Here is a 19,503-nt window from a genome sequence, read left to right on the forward strand (position 1 = left end):
ATCAGAGGTGACATTTCTCACAGGACGGAAGCGAAGAAAGGCATGTGTTTAGTGTATCTTACGCTTCACGATGTGTTTATAGTTTAGCACCATTAGATCTATGTATTAGTTGCGGAATGAAGAGATAATGGCGGCGTTGGGGTTTCGGTTTATTTTTCAGCGGGGAGGTCGACTCGTTTCTCCCCATGCAGCAGCTGAAAGGTAACGACGCTAAGTGGCTACATGTGACAGAAGTTGTCCCTGCTTTGCTGCGAAGCTGAGCTTTTTCCTACCAAAAAGTTATTATTTTCTCATTAAAGGAACGTTATGGTGACCTTAGTTGTCCGTGCTTGCTTGAGGCAAAAAGAGAGCCTAACATTTTGTTTTTCTTTTGTAATAACTGCTTGTATCCCGGTTGTGTGTAATTAGTTTTTTTTTTCTTCTTCTTTTTTTTTTTTTTTTTTTTTTTTTAAATAATCAGCTAACGATGCTATAAGCTTCTGAACGCAACTTTAAAACAGGATCATATTGTCATTTTCACTACTGCACATGACAAAACTACCGAACAACGTCAGAGATTTTGGGGATACCCAACCAAATGAAAAATCATTAAATAATAATTATCATGAATAGTAAGTATTCCCCAAGCTGCCCTTGTACATTTTAAGGACCTTCTCGGCACTGCTGTCTTCTTCCAAACACTGCGATGATCAGAGAGGGTAGCAGCATACTTGATAAACAACATTGTTTCTGCTTAGTACAAGTAAAATCTTAGGTTCCCTGGAATCAGCAACAACACGACAAATGTCGATTAAAGCTGTTTGGTGAACAGATACAGCTACAGTGGAAAAAAAACAACAACAAAACAAATAGCCTAAAAAACAAACTAACAAAATTTAAACTAAAAATATACTTGGCATGCTTCATATGAAATCTTAACTTAGCCTAAAATGTAAGGAAATACGAGGTTGCTCGATGACATCTTTGTTGTAACAATGCCATTTGGCAATAAACCATATACCAATGGAAATATTTTATTTCACTTCTAAATTATGTTACTTTGGTAAGAAAAAAAGGTTTTTAATTGGCATTGGCAAAGAAGATCTCGCAAGTTTTCATGGGTCTAATGCACATACTCTGGTTTGCTGCTCATTCCTCAAAGTATTGACTTAACAAATGTGGCAGTATTCAAAAGGTAAATAATCTTTTTTTTTTTTTTTTAATGGTGTAAGATTGTTGTTAATAAGCATTGTTAGAACAAGAAATAATCACCAGTACACAAATTTCCTTGTGCGTTGTTCACAGTTTGGGTGTATGTTGCCATTTGTCTGGCTGTCACCTTACAATGGGGTGAGCACTTGTTGATGTTACACCTTACTTTATTAATCAGTAGAAGTTCGACACTAACATTATTTCCTTCATGTGTACTTGGCAGTGGTAGTCTGTAGTGGTGTAACTGGTTGATTTGAGGTAGATCTGGGCGATAAGGCCTAAAAATAAAATTTCCTTTTTTTTTTTTTTTTTTTTTTTTTACTAAATCCAATTTCTGATTGTAAATCCTCGATTTTCATAAAATAAATCTTCAAAAACAGCAAATTTAGAATTAATCGATTAATCGCCCAGCCCTAGTTTTAAGGTCATCGTTCGGTCATTTTTTTTGTTGCAGTTTGGGGACACATGCAAACTTAAATCCAGTTTACTTTGTTTTAAACAGGAATATTTATCATAACATGTTTAATAAAAATTGTTTGCAGTAAATTCTCGAATAAAAGATTCTTAAATAAATAAAAAAAATGTCAAATTTACTTTAATGGACAGTAGCGGTGAGAAGATCAAATAAAAATTGAATATCAGGATTTTTTGCTTCACAATTTTAAAATAAATTTTTTTGTTAAAATTTTTTTCTTTTCAAATAAAAAAAAAAATCCATTAAAATTTTCTTGTCATTTTTATTGTTTTTATTGATCTTTTTACTTGTCTTCTTGGGCATTATAGCAGCAGAATGATGGTCTGATTACTGAGTTGTTTGTTCCTAATTGAAATTAAGAAAAATGACGAACAAAAAAAAAGTTTTGTACATGTCTTTTGTTTTAATCTACAAAAACCAGCAATCTTGAAGAATTGTGAGAATTGCAATTTAAATCGAATTGGTACTCAAAAATTGGGAACCAAATCGGGACATAAGCATATCTTCACAGCCCTAATGGACAGTATTAGCACATACATATTATAACAGAAGGGGGATTTTCAAGAGAAAAATAAAGGAAATTTTTAAAGCAAGACTTTAATTGGATCGATGCAGTGAAAGATAAAGTAACATTTTTGCATGTCAAGCGGTTTATCCAGGGAGTTTTCAGGAAGAGCGCACCGTCATTCAAATGTGAAGAGGAGCGGGGCAATAAGCTTAAACACAGCTTGGCACAAAACTGGCAGAAAGCTTTCGTCTTATCTATCTACTTGTGTTTATCTATATACATACTTCACTGGGAAGCCTCGGTGCTCCCAGGAGATTTTCAAAACAGAAGAGTGTCTTTGAGCTCTGTTTTTTCCTTAAATATGTCGCAAGCCAGTGACTGGGCTGCAGTTCATGTTGTTGCTTACAGAGGATGCATGTACAAGCCAGCTACTGTTCTGTGTGGGAACTTGGCATGCCTCTGTTCTAGACTGAAAAATCTGAAAATGAATATAAATAATAAATCCCCAGAAGTCTGGAATAAAACCACAATTCAAGAAAATTAATCACTGACACTCACTGACAGGTAATATTGGATGTGTTTAAATGATGGCCTTTTTGGTCAAACCTCAGAGTTGAAAGAAAGTGTGTTATTCTTTTCAAATGAATGTACATTCATATTTTCCTTTCAGCAACAAAAGGAACAGAATACCTTTGTTTCTTGTCTGACTCACATTCAGATCTGTGTTGGTTGTTATGCTCCTTTCTTCTCCTTTATGCTTTTCATTGAAATGTTTTGCAGTTAAACCCACCCACCCCATCCCCTTAAGAACACTTTGACAGCATTGCAGATCTCCTTCAGATACAGACTCCTTCATCTCAGATGTGTGAAGGAGGAGCTATTTTAGATCCTTCCTGTAGCAGTTACTGTATAACATGCATTGCTCCCAGTAGAGACCAAAAAACACACAATGAATGCACCATAAAATATAACATAAATGAATATTGTGACTTCTAAATAATGAAAAAAATTGTGTTTATATCAACAATTTCAATTTATTTATTATTTCTTTTGTGGCTTAACTTCTGATCCTTCTCTTTTTCTGCTGTTGCACCATAATTTTCCCGCTAGGGACGATAAGATAAAGGTCTTGTCTTATCTCCCTTGGTAAGACCACCTGCACCTACAATTGGAACACGCAGTAGTCTTAAGATAAGGCATCAGCAAGAGCTCTTCTTTGTTTGCCTGCACCGCAAGGCTATTAGATCTTTCACTGTTTGCTTTCCTGGAAAAAATGTCTGACAAGGTGCTAAATGTGAATATAAATGCTCAGTTAGAAACTGTAACACAACAAGCTTTTCTTTGCCTAATTCACCTCCAAGACTTTTCTTTTAAGACCACCAGAGCTTCATCCAAGAGCATGTCAGTCACTTGTATATCAGCTGTAAATATGAAGACTCTAACTGTGCTGTAGTGATTTGTTATTGTGTTGCACCAATCTAGAGATTGATTCTAACGTTATTCTGATTCAGTTTCGGTGCAAATGCAAAAGATTTTGTCTGGTTAAATAATAACAAAAGTGGAGTCCATTTTCTGTTTTATTTTATCAGCACTGAAAGGCTGTAGGAATTGGAAATATAATTGCAGATGCTGGCATGATTTTGAGGGTGTAATCTTGGACTTGTACAAATTTGTCACCAGTTAAGCTTTTGCATAAAAAAAAGCAACCAACTGTGCCACTACCTAGCTAGCTTGTTGACATTAATCTTTTATTTATTTGCATTCCAAACACAAATCTAAAAATACTTTCTAATAATTTTTTTTCAAGTTGCCAGCCCACTTCTAAATATGTTTTATCTTTTTGTTTTGTTTGTGGAATAATAAATGCACTATGCAGTCAGTCAGCATTGATTTTTAAAGAAGGCAAGTTAATAGAGAATTAGAGCCGTGGAAAACAAAGCGTTTATTTGCAACATTGTCCTCAAGTATTAATTGGAAACAAGTCTCTAATTTCTCCTCAATTTCAGTCCTGTCCGGTTGTTGGGTTGCATCAGAACTGTAAAGACGACAACATGGTTTGACGAGCACCTCACAGAGGACAACCAGAAGTACATGAGAAACGCCATGGCAGAGGAATACAGAACACAGACAGCTGAGAAGCTTAACCCTCTCAAAGATGAGCCATGGCCTCGGTTTGAGTGGACAGAAGGTGGGTGCAAAGATTAGTGAGAGCGCTGTCCATCACTAGTCGTCTGACCGTTGACTGAGAGCTCATTTATTGCCCTTTCATCTGTCCTCTCTCCAGGCAGCCGAAGAGTCGGGTTAGTCGCTGTCAAGTTGGGGATGGCTCCAATCTGGACAAAAACAGGAGAAAGACATGCAGTCACCATGTTGCAGGTAACATACAGATAGATACACCCGTTTCCCTTTGAAGCTTTGCAACCAGAAATCCTGCAGGCGTTCTTCCAGAAGGATAAGCGTTAGTGTTTGCAATCCAAATTGAAATGACCAACAGGTCAAAGAAAAAATGCAGTCAAATAAATTGCTTTGTTCTGTAGAATATGAATGAAGAATAGAAATAGTTGAACACCATTCAAATCTCAAATGGTCTTTCATCTTGCATATAAATACCTTATTGTTAGATAAGAAACTTCCATTGCAACATGGTGTAACAACAGTGATATCAGGTTTATTTACATCACATTTTTACCTCATTGACTATTCTGTCATGACTGACTTGTAGGAATAATAAGAAACCATTCATTCACGACAATGTTATTGTTACCTGCCAGAGATTACAGCGGGGATTCAAAAAATGGGTTTGTGCATAATTATTTACAAAATGGACTGAACAAAGGAAAATGGATGTTGGTAGTTTAAAAAAAAAAAAAACAACTAAGTGGGCACAGTTCTTTGTGCTCCACTCGACTGTTTTGCAGTGCTGCCTTTTTGCAAGGTTGTACTGAAAATCCTTGAAGAAAAGCTCAAACAGTGAAGCGCTCAGTAATAACCCTCGTGTGCTACCGGACCTTATTAGAGCAGTTTAGACTGACAGTAACAAGTTTTCCTGAGGCAGTCAGGCTTATTCTGGGCAGCCGATAGTGGCAACATCCTCCAAGTTAGCATTTACAAGATGGCTTGAACTTACTACAAAGACAGCTGACTTGAAGAGTGTAATCAACACCAGGCTACAGGCTGCCCAAGAGGCCAGAGCTAAAGGTGCAACTTGGTCAGATGATGCATGTTTACATGTGTACATATACATGTGTTGTGTGTATGTTTCAGTTTAATGACAGCAGCCTTTTAAGTTGTTTGCTTTCTTGCCTGCTATCTATGTTTTTAGATTTTTTTTTTTTTTTGTAAGATTAATCTGAATTTTTTTTTACCATTAATGAACATTTAGACTAATATTTTCATTTTGCCATCTTTTTTTATTATTGTGACAACCGCCAAGAAACTAATATCCCCCCTTTGCAGAAGTGTCCTGTTCTTCACTTTTGCCATATTTATTCATTTCCTTTGCAGCTGTAGCAGCACTGATGTGTGCAAAATGAAAAGTAGGAAATTGAATTTTGCTTTTTTGGGGTAAAAGTACTGTCACCACTTTGGCTTTTTGTGAAATGGTTTGTATAACTTAAATCCAGAAGAGGTTCAATCATTGTTACGATTTTTTTTTTTTTTTTAAATGATGCATCTTTTTTTTCTATTGAATTCAGAGACCATTTATGTCTCAGTGGATTTTCTTGGAATGTCTGATGTAATCTGAAATGTTTCTAATGTCATTCTACTGTAGCAGACAAAACAAAGTGATGGAAATGAATGTTTTATAAAAGCTACTTCCACCTAATTGCTTATGTATTTATGTTACATCACAGTGTGACCACCCTGTGCTCCAGAACCTGCAATCAGACTGTCTTTTAATTAAAATCTGTGCTAATATTTTCTCTCTTATGAATAATAAAGTAAGATTTATTATGTTTATTCCCAGGTGCAAGACTGCCATGTTATAAAGTACCTGTCGAAAGAAGAGTATGATGGACGCACTGCTGCTCTTATTGTAGGGGGAAAAAATGTATCGCCGTTTCATGTAAGTAAATGTAAATATTATCAACTTTAACATTCTATGCGCCCTGCGATGGACTGGCGAGCTGTCCAGGGTGTACCCTGCCTGTCGCCCAAAGCCGGCTGGGATAGGCTCCAGCTTCCCCGCGACCCTGAATTGGAATAAGCGGTTCGGAAAATGAATGAATGAATGAACATTCTATGCGTTTATTTTGCATGATGTGACCTGAAAATTCCTGTAAACTTTAAGTTTAGATTTTTTATTAAGGTTTTCTTTTGGATCGGTTTGTCAGGTTCAGTATTACTAAAACCATAATTCTAACAATAACATCGTAGTTTGTGTCAACTCTGGTAAAGCTGTGATGATGGAAAGCAGAAACAATCTGGGCTTTCAAACAGGAATTAATTTGAATTTAATTCATTCCCAGTTGAAACCCTCGATGACCTCCTGCAGTGTCTTTGGAGTTGGGTGTGATCAGAGATTTTGTGCATGAAGAAAGACCTGCCGAGTTCCCAAACCCAACCTGAAATGTCTTACTTGTAGTCCAGCCTTTTTGTTATTATTACTTGTCTTTATCATCATGTCCCATGTTTGTATGAAGTCCAGCGAACAGCTTGTTTAGCATGACTGCAAAGATTTTGTATAACATTCTACTATTTTAGGTACTGGTATTCACAAGAGCCACATTTCCTTACTGTAAATATCTTGATCACTAAGAGAACACACCAGATATTTAACTTCTCCATATTAAAGTACAAACATCTTGATATACTCCCAGTGTCTGCAAGACAGAAGATCCTAAATTATTGCTGCTTGTGCAGTGTGTGTTAGCATTACCATTAGCCTCAGTTGCATGTCTGAAAACTTACGTTTTGTGAAATACTAAAAGTCCCATTAAAAGAAGTTCAAAGTTAAAGTATTCAGAAGCTGTGGCCAGTCAGATTTTCTTACATGAAAAGCATGAATGTATGGAACTAAGCACTTTTTAGCTATATAAATCAGAAAGTTGGTTTTAGGATGGTGCATCTATTATATGGCTACTCTGATACCAACATTAATCCGGTTCAATTAAACTTTATTTGTATAGTTTCACTTCACAACAATGTAATTTCAGGGTACTTTACAGACACATCAGATTGACTTAAATCATAATAAATATCCAAGATAAGGAAAACCAACAGATTGCATCGAGTCTTGACTTTGACCAGTCTTCCACCCTGAGCATGTACAAGGCGACAGTGGAAAGAAAAAAACTCCCTTTTAACAGGAAAAACCTCCGGCATAACCCAGCTCAGGGAGAGCGGACCCATTCCATTACAAGGAAAATGTTTCGTAACCAATTCCTGTTTTCCAGGAGCTGACCAATCCGAATAGACTTTTTAGTAAAGGGGCATTAATTGGAGGAATAATTCCTCTTTTAGCACATTAAAAATGTAACACTGCTCAAGCAGATACTCAGATTAATATTGTGATCCTGTAAGTGAGCATTATACAGGCTGGTTGATGTTAATTGAAGGGGCTATGACTCCACCTCATATTATGCCACCTGTTTTGTGTCATTCTTAGTTTAATCAAAACCTTTCTCAGCCATTCTTTCAACAGATTTTAGTCAAGTTGGGTTCTGTCCACATTTCATGATTATGCATCAATAAATAAGTTAAATAACTAATAAATGCTGCAGTTTTATGACTGCATAACTAGATTTCTGCTCTTTCTTTTTGAGCACATCCGTTTGCTGTTTTAAGTCATTTTATGAATACAGATTCACAGTCTGGTGGACCATAGAAGACACTGATTGTATCACTTCTTAGATTTGTAAATGAATGAAAGTCAGTAGATTTAATTATTTATATGCTTTTATTGGAAAAAATGTTGTATTGAAAGAATGTTTTTCCTACCTATAATAACACTAAGATGTCATTATTATCTCATTGTGCCTTTCTAAACTCTTAAATACAAGTAACTAATAGCTGAAGCACCAACTTTTAATGTTAATCTTAACATGCGCTTACCTGCTTAACTTTACTAATCCAAAAAAATTAAAGGACATAATAGTTTTATTTTTATTTATTTATTGTTTAAAATGCACCTCTTTATATTGTATGTAAACATCATAGAAAGAATAAATAAATCAAGGTGTCATTTATTCATCAGGTCTTGATGGATGCTTGACAGATCAGTGTCAGGATTTCACGTGTCAAGTGGTTAAAAACCCTTTTCACACAGCCACATCACTCTTTAGTGAGAGGCAGAGTTTGTCGGCGGGAGAAGCTTTGGCAGGCTGATGTTCAGTCAACAGAAGGGAAGAGGGAGAGTTTGGAGTGAGTAGAGGCGCCGAGTTGAGAGTGAGCACAGTTAAAGCAAATGTCAGACGCTCGCTGCCAAGATATCGCGCGTATGCTTGCAAATGTGTGTGTTTGGCTCACTTACAGTAATATCAGGCTCTTGGTTTATATTTGTATAGAAGTCAAACTGTTGGTCACTGCTTTTTGTTCTTTTTTCCCCAATAACTATCAAACTCTTTTTCTCCATCATAATGACGGACAGATTTCTGAAGAGGAAATGGAGATGTTCAGGCAGGCAGGAGTCCCTCCAAAACAGAAAACCACCACTTTTAGAGTTTCGGACAATGCCATTATCAAGCCAGGTAAGATGAATACTAATTGGCCTCTTCTCCCATGCCAAACACGAACTCTTCTTATAGCTTTTTAACTCTGCTACAAGATTGGTAACACAGTCTTGTTTCCTGTTAAGGCACTCCTCTGTATGCAGCACATTTCCGTCCAGGCCAGTATGTGGACGTCACTGCCAAGTCGTAAGTTCTGTTCTGCCAGGATTTTCTGTCCTTGCTGCTGCTGCAGTCTTGTTGACCATTCTTTTCTACTTCTTGACCTTTTCTAAGTGTCATAATCATGTTTTGTAGTTGGATGAATTTATCTCATTTGCCTCTGAAGCAGCAAGAAATAACTCATGTGATTCTATGATGTGTGTATATTTATATTTATTGTTTTTTGTGCAGCATTGGCAAGGGTTTTCAAGGTGTAGTGAAGAGGTGGGGATTCAAAGGTCAGCCAGCCAGTCATGGTCAAACCAAAACTCATCGCAGACCAGGAGCTTCTGGTCCAGGAGGGGTAAGATGCGATACACACATCCATGCCAAATGTGAACAGTTGGCTTCCCATACTCCCATTAACATGAGCATGTGTGCTATTCCTCATATCCAATTAGGATCCAGCCAAAGTTTTCAAGGGGAAGAAGATGCCCGGCCAAATGGGCAATGTTTACGTCACGGCACACGGGCTGAAGGTAGATACATATTCGAACCCACATTCTTGGTTTTGACTCCTAACTCCTGTTTCTGTTAAATGTTTCATTTGCCTCAATGTCTTCCAGATATGGAGGGTCAATACCAAGTATAATGTGTTGTATGTTCACGGCTCTGTTCCTGGTCATAGGAACTGTGTGCTGAAGGTAAAAAAATAAACGCACACACACAAAAGCACACAAATTAGAGTGAAGTTGCTGGTCAACCTCAGCATGCTTGGTGTTCTGACCGCGACAAGTGACCTTGCATCTGTAAAACACATCACACCTGCAGGACAGTGCGATTCATCTTCATTGACACTGTGCTGTTTCAGCAGTGTGTGTTTGTGTGTATTTCAGTGTGGGAATGGAAGCGTGCTCTGTAATGATGTTAGTTAATATCCGCAGCATCCATCTCCATACTCGGCATGTAGCGTTTGCCTCACGAGTGTGTGAGTGCTGCATACACACAGGCAATTATTTGTGTTGGGGACAAGCAATAATGAATACAAATACTCTTTACATTTCACCAATCTCAGCCCCCCTCTCTCTTTTTCGCTCTATCTTATTCTTTCTGTTTCTTTCTCTCTCTCTCTCTCTCTCTCTCTCTCTCACACGCACGCACACACACACACACACACACACAAAACTAGATTCCCTTTAGATTATATTGCCCCAGATGTTATATATGCAGGTTAATAATGTTTCTTCATTGTTGTTTGTTTTCATTATTCTGAGGCACATCACTGTCAGCTGTTTAATAAGGAACCACCATGGTTTATTGATTACATTTTAAACTTCAGCTAACCTACAAGATGTTTTTCCATGACTGTCTTTATTTACATGGTTATTTACATACCCCCCCCCCCAACTAATTTTGCCCAGTAGCTGTAAGGCTGTTAGTTATGGCTTAAAAAAGAAAATCTCTTTATTTTTTCATCAAATTCCATTAATTTTTGAAGACGACAACCTAAAAAAGACAAAAAGGAAACAAATTATTTTTTATTTTCATCTTAATATGATACCACCATTAATAAAGGAGTTGTTAAGATGATTTGAAAGATCTGATCTGACTTGATTGATGATGTGAGCTGCAACATTCGTGAGAGGAACAGTCTTGGTCGTGCTTGCTGGCATGTTGTGTTGTATTTCTGTGGGAACTAAAAGAAGGACGAAAGGCAAAACCTAAACTACACAAATCAGTTTTACCTTAAAAATTTTCCAAAGCCACAAATCAGATTGATTGATTAAATCAATTTATTGCCCAGCACTACAGTGAGGTCTGAGGTTTTCAGTGAGTGGCAAAAAGCTAGTTGTTGTTGTTTCTCAACAAGGGTGATGCTTGCAACCTTCACACTTTCCAAACCAGTTCAGCACTTTTATATTGGGTCAGGCAGCAATATTTAATAACAAAACTGTGCTTGTTGGATCAAGACTTGCATGATTTTCCATAATGTACGCTTGTTTACAAACCTTCAAAACGCCCAACTGATGGAGATTTTGCTTCCCGGCTTGGCTTACCACGATATCTACAATTACCTAATCAATTTCACAGGGGCAGAGTTAAAAGCTTCCAAGTTGTGAGAGGTTGATTCATATTTCATTTCACCATGGCTATCAGATGTCCAGCTGCCCCAAACGAAGTATTTCCTCTTTATGTGAAAGGTGGGTTAAAAATAACAACACATCAGACGGCGATAATCTTAACAAAATGTAAAAATAAAGCAACTCTGCCGTATTTATGAGTTAACGTTACATTGCTATTTTACAACTGCTTCCTGACACCACAAAGACATAAAAGTGTAACTTTTCATTACCACTGAAACTGTAGTCCCCACATCTCGCATGTACAACATGATGAAGGTTGAATTTGTCAAATATCCATCCGTCATTGCAGTTAGAAATTACACAGTAAGAAATATAAGATTTTTGGGGGGGTTCATTTGCTGCTTAACGCCAACAAAATGCTCCCTAACACAGCTGAGACAACTTCCAGTTATCTTATTTGATGGCAGCATCCCATTTAGCCAGTTGTTCAGGGTCAGCAGGCAGCCTGGAAAATTAAATCTCATCACTGGGAAGCCGGTTAGAACATCTTTTTGCCACCCAGAAATGTTGCCATCATGCAAGTCACATGATCAGTGACGAAAGCTGAGGACGGTCTGTAGTTCTAAACTTACAATTAGCCATCAAATCCATCTGAGTCAAACCGTGATCTCTCTGTATAGAGGATTATCTAAGATAAATTTCTTCTTATTTCTTAATTTCTCGTGCAGATTACCATCTAATTGACATTAGCATATTTATTGCATAAATTATAAAGTAATGAAACAGAAAATGTCTGTTTACGGTTCACAGCTGGAGCTTCCCCTGTGCATCACTTCTCATCACACACAGCAGCATATGGGAAACTTTGAAAGTGGCCTCTCTCGGGATTCCTCCCTATTTTTCTTCCCTTTCTTTTGCTGATGTGGACATCAACTCCCCGTAACCCTACTCCCCCTCCACACACACACACACACACACCATGTACATTTATTTCCTTTCTTCATCACAGCAGCCAAACTGTTTCTCATTGTTCAAGAGGACAGCACAAGATAGCTTGAGAGTTTCAGGCGGTGAAGCACCAATTGCTCCAGTATACCAGTCACAAAATAACATCCACAAGAGAATAACTGCAGTATATACCATTTCAAGTTGGAGGAGGCAGAGGCTGCTGATCTTTTGTCTTTATGGACCCCTCACTCCTCTCACAGTCAGCTGCACACAGACCAGTATTATCAGATCTGCTTAAGACAGTTTGTTTAGCTAAACATCAGACTGTAGTATGTTGTCAGGTTGCTGTGTTTGGTGATGGTGTTTCGCACAGGATGTTATTTGACAGAGTTGTAGAGATCAACTGATGGGAGAGCGAGATTGATTTATAACGAGAGCTGGAAACTCTACTGTTAATTCATTAACTTGTCTCAATAGATTCAGTCTGTTTCTTTCAAAGAGGAAAAAAGGGGAGTTGGTAGCTTTTGGTGCCATTTGTCTTGTTTCATTCTCCGTGTTTTTCTGCTGTCAGTATAAAATGAATTTGCTGCAGTGTAATGAGACAGTGAACTGTAAGCATAATGTGAAGTGTCATTTTTATATGCTATCAGTTTCTTACTACAATCTTGCCGTGTCAGTCTCTGAATTGACAGTCCAATGGATGATTGTGCCACAATCTCACTCAATGCATTTTCCATATTTATTCTATTTATCAAAAGCCATCAGATAAGTGCTTCTGTTTTCCATGTTATAACAAGCTGGGTTTAGAGTTATGTTCATAGCACTGGAATTTATCTTCACCATTCTCAAAATAGCCCAAAACCAGTAACAACAACATAACAACATCAACTGTGATTTGCTTACACAGGATTAACTGGTATCACCCCTCATAAAATGGCTTGATGAGTTTTTTTCTTGACAACCTAATAGATATTGTCAGCTGTATATTGCTTTCATTCATTATATATACCACTGAGTCCAATTCAGGGTTGCTAGTCCATCGCAGGGCCAACACAGACAAACAACAATTTACGTTTACATTCATTCCTAGGGATCAATTAACCTAATCTAACATGCACAGGGAGAAAATGCAAACTCACTATGTTTTTGCACAAGACCTTTACTCACAAGACAAAGATAACAAGAGAACTACTTTCATGACAAAACATATAAATGCCCAATTTTGTTCAAACTTCATGTTTTTTATCATTTTTTTTTTACCATATAACACTCAATGTCTGTGTCTCTTGGATCCTCACTTCTGATTTAATTTGTTGTCATTTTCCTCAGTGGCTACATCACTTTTTTGTCTGGCAGATATTTTGTTTTTGTGTTTACTTGTGTTGTTGATCATATCATAAAGAGCCTAGCAAGCATCTGATGCTGTAGCAGACAAACAAAGCAACCATGCAGCCTTGTTGCTTGAAATTGTCTTTATTTGTAGGCCCAAACTCATTGCAGGTTAATACCCCCATGCCTCAAATGCAGTACCGGAATATTTTATACGGAATATATTTTGTTTTTAATCATGCTATTATTTTATACAGTTTAGCCTACTATTTATTCAGGTGTCTAAAAAAGAAAAAATGGTGTGGAGCTTCCAAAGTTTGGAAAAACTCTTAAGCAGACCACAAGAGTTCCATGTTTTTAACCACTTACGTCATCTTTCATTTCAATGACAATATAAAGTACTTTAAACAATTTCAAATTATTTTAATAAATATTAAATGCCTGCATTTTCATGTGAGTCATTAGTTGTCACACAGACCACACACTCCTCTAATTCGCTGAGTGAGAATGTGTTATTTTCCTCTCATTTCCAGTGTGTATGCAGCTTCAGCCTCAGTATGCTTATAGGAGAGTCAGGTTGTAATGAAGCATAGTATAGTACTAGCTTTTTTCTGGCTGTTATGATGACCACAAGCATGTTTAAACAGCATGTGTATGAGGACGATGCTCTTCCAAGCTTTCTGATGTTTATCACCGCTTGTTTCTCTGATTTGTTAAAATACAACTTTAGGATAATTACACTTATGTGTGACAAATACACCCTGGGTTCATCCTAGTTTGAAAACAGTGAAACATCCGGGTGAATGTCATCAGTTAATGGCAGAGCTCAAGGCTGATCCAGAGAACTTCATGTTTGCTTAGTCAATGAAATCCTGCCTGATTGGTTGTGGAGCCTGTCTTTGGGTGGTGGGAGGAAGCCGGAGTACCCGGAGAGAACCCACGTATACACGAGGAGAATATGCAAACTCCACACAGAAAGGCCGCTGTCCAAACCTTGCCCAGCCAAGGATCGAATTCAATTCAATTCAACTTTATTTATATGGCGTCAAATCACGGCAATGCCATCTCAAGACGCTTTACAGACAGAGGGGAAAACATAATGAAGGCCAATTCATAATAGCCTATATAAGGAAACCAGCAGATTGAGTTGAGTCCAACTCAATCTCCTATCCTGAGCAAGCACACTGGCGACAGTGGGAAGGAAAAAACTCCCTTTTAACAGGAAGGAAACCTCCAGCAGAACCCGGCTCAAGGACAGGCAGCCATCTGCCTCTGCTGTGTGGGGGGGAAGAGGACAGAAAGACAACAGACAACAGGAAATGCTACTCCCGGCCGGGGAGACCTGCTGAGACAGGAGACAAAAAGATAAGTCTTCAGCCTAGTCTTAAAGGTGGGGAGGGTGTCTGCTTCCCTAACACTAACTGGGAGCTTATTCCATAAGAGAGGGGCCTGATAACCAAAGGCTCTGCCTCCTGCTCGGCTCTTTGAGACTCTAGGAACCACAAGTAAGCCTGCAGTCTGCGAACGAAGTACTCTGCTTGGTATATAAGGAACTATGAGGTCTTTTATATATAGTGGTGCCTGGCTGTGGAGGGCTTTATATGTAAGGAGAAGGATTTTAAATTTTATTCTAGATTCAACAGGCAGCCAATGAAGAGAGGCTAAAACTGGAGAAATATGATCTCTCCTGCTGTTTCTGGTCAGGACTCTGGCTGCAGAATTCTGGATCAGCTGAAGGCTTTTCAGGGCATATTTAGGACAGCCCAGTAATAGAGAGTTACAATCTAGTCTCGAAGTAACAAAAGCGTGAACCAGTTTTTCTGCATCACTCTGAGACAGAATGTCCCTAATTTTGGCTATATTACGTAAATGAAAGAAGGCTGTTTTAGTAACCTGCTTAATATGTGGGACAAAGGACAGGGTAGAATCAGTGACCGTCTTGCTGTGAGGCCACAGTGCAGCCCAAAGACATGCATGTTAGGTTTCATTGGTTACTCTAAATCGCCCATAGGAGTGAGTGTGAGCATGAGTGGGTGTTTGTCTCTGTGTGGACCTGCGATGGACAGGCGAGCTATCCAGAGTGTACCCTGCCTGTCGCCCAAAGCCAGCTGGGATAGGCTCCAGCTTCCCCGCGACCCTGAATTGGATTAAGCGGTTCAGAAAATGAATGAATGAATGAATGAATGGTTGTGGAGCCATGCGACAGTGACGACAGTATAACATTTTTAAACTTTCTTGTGTCACATTGCAAGCCCCCATGAGCATGTCTATGTGAACAAGGGCGAAATTTCTCATGTGTGAATGTCGCCTGTTGCTTGGCTGGAGGAGGGCAGTGATTTTTGACTCATCGCACAAGTCTGGGAACATGTCACATGCTTTAGTAGTACCAGGATAGAGTTTGGAAAGTTTATCTTTACTGCAGAGAAACTTAAATATTCATTCATTCATTCATTTTCTGAACCGCTTAATCCAATTCAGGGTTGCGGGGAAGCTGGAGCCTATCCCTGCTGGCTTTGGGCAACAGGCATTGTCCTACTTAAATAGTACTTCAAATTAAATAATAGAGAGTCTTGGGCATCGAGAGACAGAATTTACAGCACTGAGTGCTTTTTTCATTCACCCTCTAAAAGTTGAAGTTTGGGTTCCAATCTATCTCTTCATTTATTTACAACTAACTTGTTTATTGGTGACAGAACATTGTAAAAGCACAAGACATGACCCCTCGAGAAACACTAGGTCTGGAACATTAAATCTATGGCAGTAATAAGTGAAACTTGTGGTACGTGGGTAAAGTGGGTTCTTGCAAAGTCACTAGAAATTGACACAAAAATTAAAAAAGTCTGTTTTATTTAACCTGAAGACAATTGTTTGAAATTAGTAAAATGATCTCAGTCCTTTATCATTTAAACCTGCGTAATCCAAATCCCTATTGACTGGTGCAAATAAATTGTTGCACAAGGGAGTTGATTGATGAAGGGTAAGTTATGATCATTCCAGTTAGAAACATAAATTGATGCTAAAACAGCAGGTCTAACGTGCCTGAGCACAAAGTAATTTCTGATGCTGAATTGTTTTAGCTATAATGTGTAACTTTGTATGTGTGCAGGTAAGAGACACCTTGCTGCCAACCAGGAGCTCCACTCTGATGAACCCTCCTTTTCCCACCTACTTCACCGAAGAGGAGACCGACCTCGATGAAGACCTGTACGACGAAAACTTGTTTGTTCACACAGAGCAATCATTAACTCTGACCTGACCAATGACTCCCTCAGATGTAATTCTTACCCGAGCATCCTAACTGTATCTGTACACTATAATAAAGAGTAATTCATAACAATGTCTTGATTTTTGTGTGTTTTTTTGTTTGTTTGTGAGGCAGAGATACAGTGGCTTAAAGCCTGGCTGTTTGATAAAAACAGTTATTACTGTCCCTTTCCTCTGAAACCATGGTAACTGTACGGGTGATGATATCACTAGAGGATCCCCAAGCAGAGAGAAAGGGGGGGAGAGAAAAAGACAATGAAAAAACAGAGAGAGATGCAGCTGTGGTGAAGAAATGTGCAATATCAATGCAGGGTAGAGCAGAGGAAGAGGTGGTTAGCTGGATACAATAAGAGTGAAGGGAATGCAGACAGAAGAGGGATGGGATGAAATGGGCATAAAGCATGGAAGCAGATACAAAGGAGTAGAAGGGAAAGGAAAAGGGAGCGATGAGCTGGTGAAGGTGTGGAGGGCATCTGAAGGGGGCAGAAAGGGAGAGGAAGGGATGAAGGCTGACAAAGGTTGACATTTGTGCATAAGAGGATAAATGAGGACATTAATATTGCAGGAAGAACTGCTGTGCGCTTAAGCCTGTTTGTGTGTTTATGTTCAGCAGTATTTAAATGAGACAGTTTGGGAATGACAAAACCCCATCGCCACTTTGTGGACATTTCTTGCTTTTTGGATGAACAGAATAAGCAATTAATAAATAAGAATCATGTTCTCTTAACTGTTTGAGTGTTGTTTTGAAGGAGCGTATCCTCAGAGGCGTGCATGTGAATCAGTCCCACTTTGCTGGTCTCTGCTCCATATCTGCCATGTAATTGACAGTGGCAGTAATGAGGCTTTTGTTTGAAATACTGACAAGATGCAGCGAGGCCTCACAGGATAGCCTGCAAAAACTGCGGACACACACACTATCAATGCCTGCTCCCTAATTGAAACAGCACACAGCGGCTCCCTGCCGGAAATATGGAACATAAAGTGGTTGGCTCTCATTTAGATATAAAGATGTTCAGTGATGAGGCAGTTTGTGGCAAGCGACGCCCTGCTCAGTGTAACACGCTATAGCTTGTAGGTCTATAAGGCAGCAGTGGGGGCTTTGAAATGGTAATGATATCGTTTGAAAGTCTTGCTCTGTGGTGCCTGCACATCATCAGGCTCCCGTGGGGGTGGACGAGAGTAAGGGTGAGATTGGAGGTGGGTGGAGGTATGGGGGTTGCTCCATGTTAAAGCACCAGAGCAGAAATCGAAGACTGGCCTGTTTAAGCAGCTGTGGCCTCTGATTACCTCGGGCGAGGGTGTGCAGGACTGTTAACTTATTGTTTATCTGTCCAGGGTAGCAAATCAGCAACTCACACTACTCTGTCTGTTAATCCACCCAACATTAATATATTTAGAGGGATCAATAAACATGCCTTCACACCATTTGCTAGATCACTTTTAATACCAGTGTCTCCAATCAGTGATCCAATGTCATTGGATCACCAAGCTGACCTGAGGCTTACTTTAGTCCAGGGTTGGGGAACCAGGTTTTCTATGTAACCCTGGTCAAGCACACCTAAATCAAATCAAATCAAATCTTTATTTATAGAGCACTTTCATAAACCACAAGGTATCCAAAGTGCTGTACAGGTTAATAAAATAAATCAATATTAAAAGCTTGAATAAAAGCAGTTAAATAGACAATATTTAACTGCTTTTGGGGGGCTACTAGTCCAATGGATCCAACATCTTGTCAAGATCTCCACAGTGAATTATTTGAGTCTGGTGTGTTGAAACAGAAAGACATCGAGGGCCAAGGTTCCCCATCCATGCTTTAGTCAGCACTGCTGCGCACAGGAGAGATATAAACCTCAGACTTAACATAAGCACAAGAATTCTTGTTATACCTCATCATTTTATGTTTGTGTGTGTGTGTGTGTGTGTGTGTGTGTGTGCATTGGTTCCTCTCAGTGATTTTATGATCACTGTCACAACTGAGGAAACATAGACCTGTGTAGCCAATTGGCATATCATTTGACTATATGGCATATTTTTCTTGGGCAAGACATTGAATCCAGTGTGCCGATATGTCTATCAGGGTATGAATGCTAGCACTTAGCATTGTTACTAAGTGCTAGCATATTGTTACTATGTAACAACTGAAGGGCTGTATGACTGCATATGCAATTGGGCAAATATGACATGCCATGCAAAACCAGGTGAATAATGAAAAGACTTTTATTTCACTTTACTGAAACATGGTTGCCAGGAAACAAAACCTTTAAACTCTCAAATCCATGTAACTTAGGTTTTCTGTGTCCACACGTCTCCTTCACTAATTAAATGATTTTCTGATTTGTCAGCTGAACATAAAAAGTGAAGGCGAGTTGAATTTCAAAGGGACCAGATGAACAGTTTGGTACAAAAGCCTTGAGCCACCCTGCATGAAATGTGTGAAAAAGCAACCAAAGTAAATAGAAATACTTTTTAAATAAAAACTTCAGGTCTGTTGAGCTGTTGCTCATGACCATAATAAAGATCGGCCTCTTGGTGACAAAATGAAAATAGCTGACGGGTATCTCTACAGTTTTGATAACAGTTTGAAATCTTTATTATAAAAATCAGATCAACAACTGATGATGATCTGTATTCACATGTAAAACCATGACAAGCTGAAATAAGATCAGTACTTATGACATTATGAGCTTAAAAAATTGGTGCCAGTTTATTAAGTTTGGTCATTTCTTTCATTACATGTCCTTGATTCAGAGAAGCAGACCGGAGTGTTGACACATATTGTACTGCTGTAAACAGGGTCAGCACCTAAAAAAAGATCAACCCTAAAGAAATCAATACCTTCTTAAGTGTATGCTATGTTTTCACCATGTCCTTCTCTGATAAGACAACCAAAGC

General features: G+C 38.6%; 1 protein-coding gene across 1 annotated transcript; it reads left to right on the forward strand.

Moving 5' to 3' along the window:
- mrpl3 (mitochondrial ribosomal protein L3) lies at positions 1 to 16,672 on the forward strand. The gene is made up of 10 exons (XM_079258596.1): positions 1 to 201; positions 4,181 to 4,362; positions 4,459 to 4,550; positions 6,142 to 6,240; positions 8,764 to 8,863; positions 8,971 to 9,031; positions 9,236 to 9,347; positions 9,445 to 9,522; positions 9,610 to 9,687; positions 16,451 to 16,672. The coding sequence occupies exons 1-10, from the start codon at positions 128 to 130 to the stop codon at positions 16,598 to 16,600; spliced, it is 1,026 nt and encodes a 341-aa protein (XP_079114722.1). The 5' UTR covers positions 1 to 127; the 3' UTR covers positions 16,601 to 16,672.
- The last annotated feature ends 2,831 nt before the right edge of the window (positions 16,673 to 19,503 follow it).

Source organism: Telmatherina bonti (assembly GCF_933228915.1).
Source record: "Telmatherina bonti genome assembly, chromosome: 19".
Lineage (NCBI taxonomy): Eukaryota > Metazoa > Chordata > Actinopteri > Atheriniformes > Telmatherinidae > Telmatherina > Telmatherina bonti.

What these genes read in the sequence shown, in the direction of transcription:
- mrpl3 (XM_079258596.1), top strand. Translation starts at nt 128, where the DNA reads ATGGCGGCGTTGGGGTTTCGGTTTATTTTTCAGCGGGGAGGTCGACTC. An exon ending in GAGCTTCTGGTCCAGGAGGG is followed by an intron (nt 9,348 to 9,444) that starts GTAAGATGCGAT and finishes ATATCCAATTAG; the next exon opens with GATCCAGCCAAAGTTTTCAA. An exon ending in TCACGGCACACGGGCTGAAG is followed by an intron (nt 9,523 to 9,609) that starts GTAGATACATAT and finishes AATGTCTTCCAG; the next exon opens with ATATGGAGGGTCAATACCAA.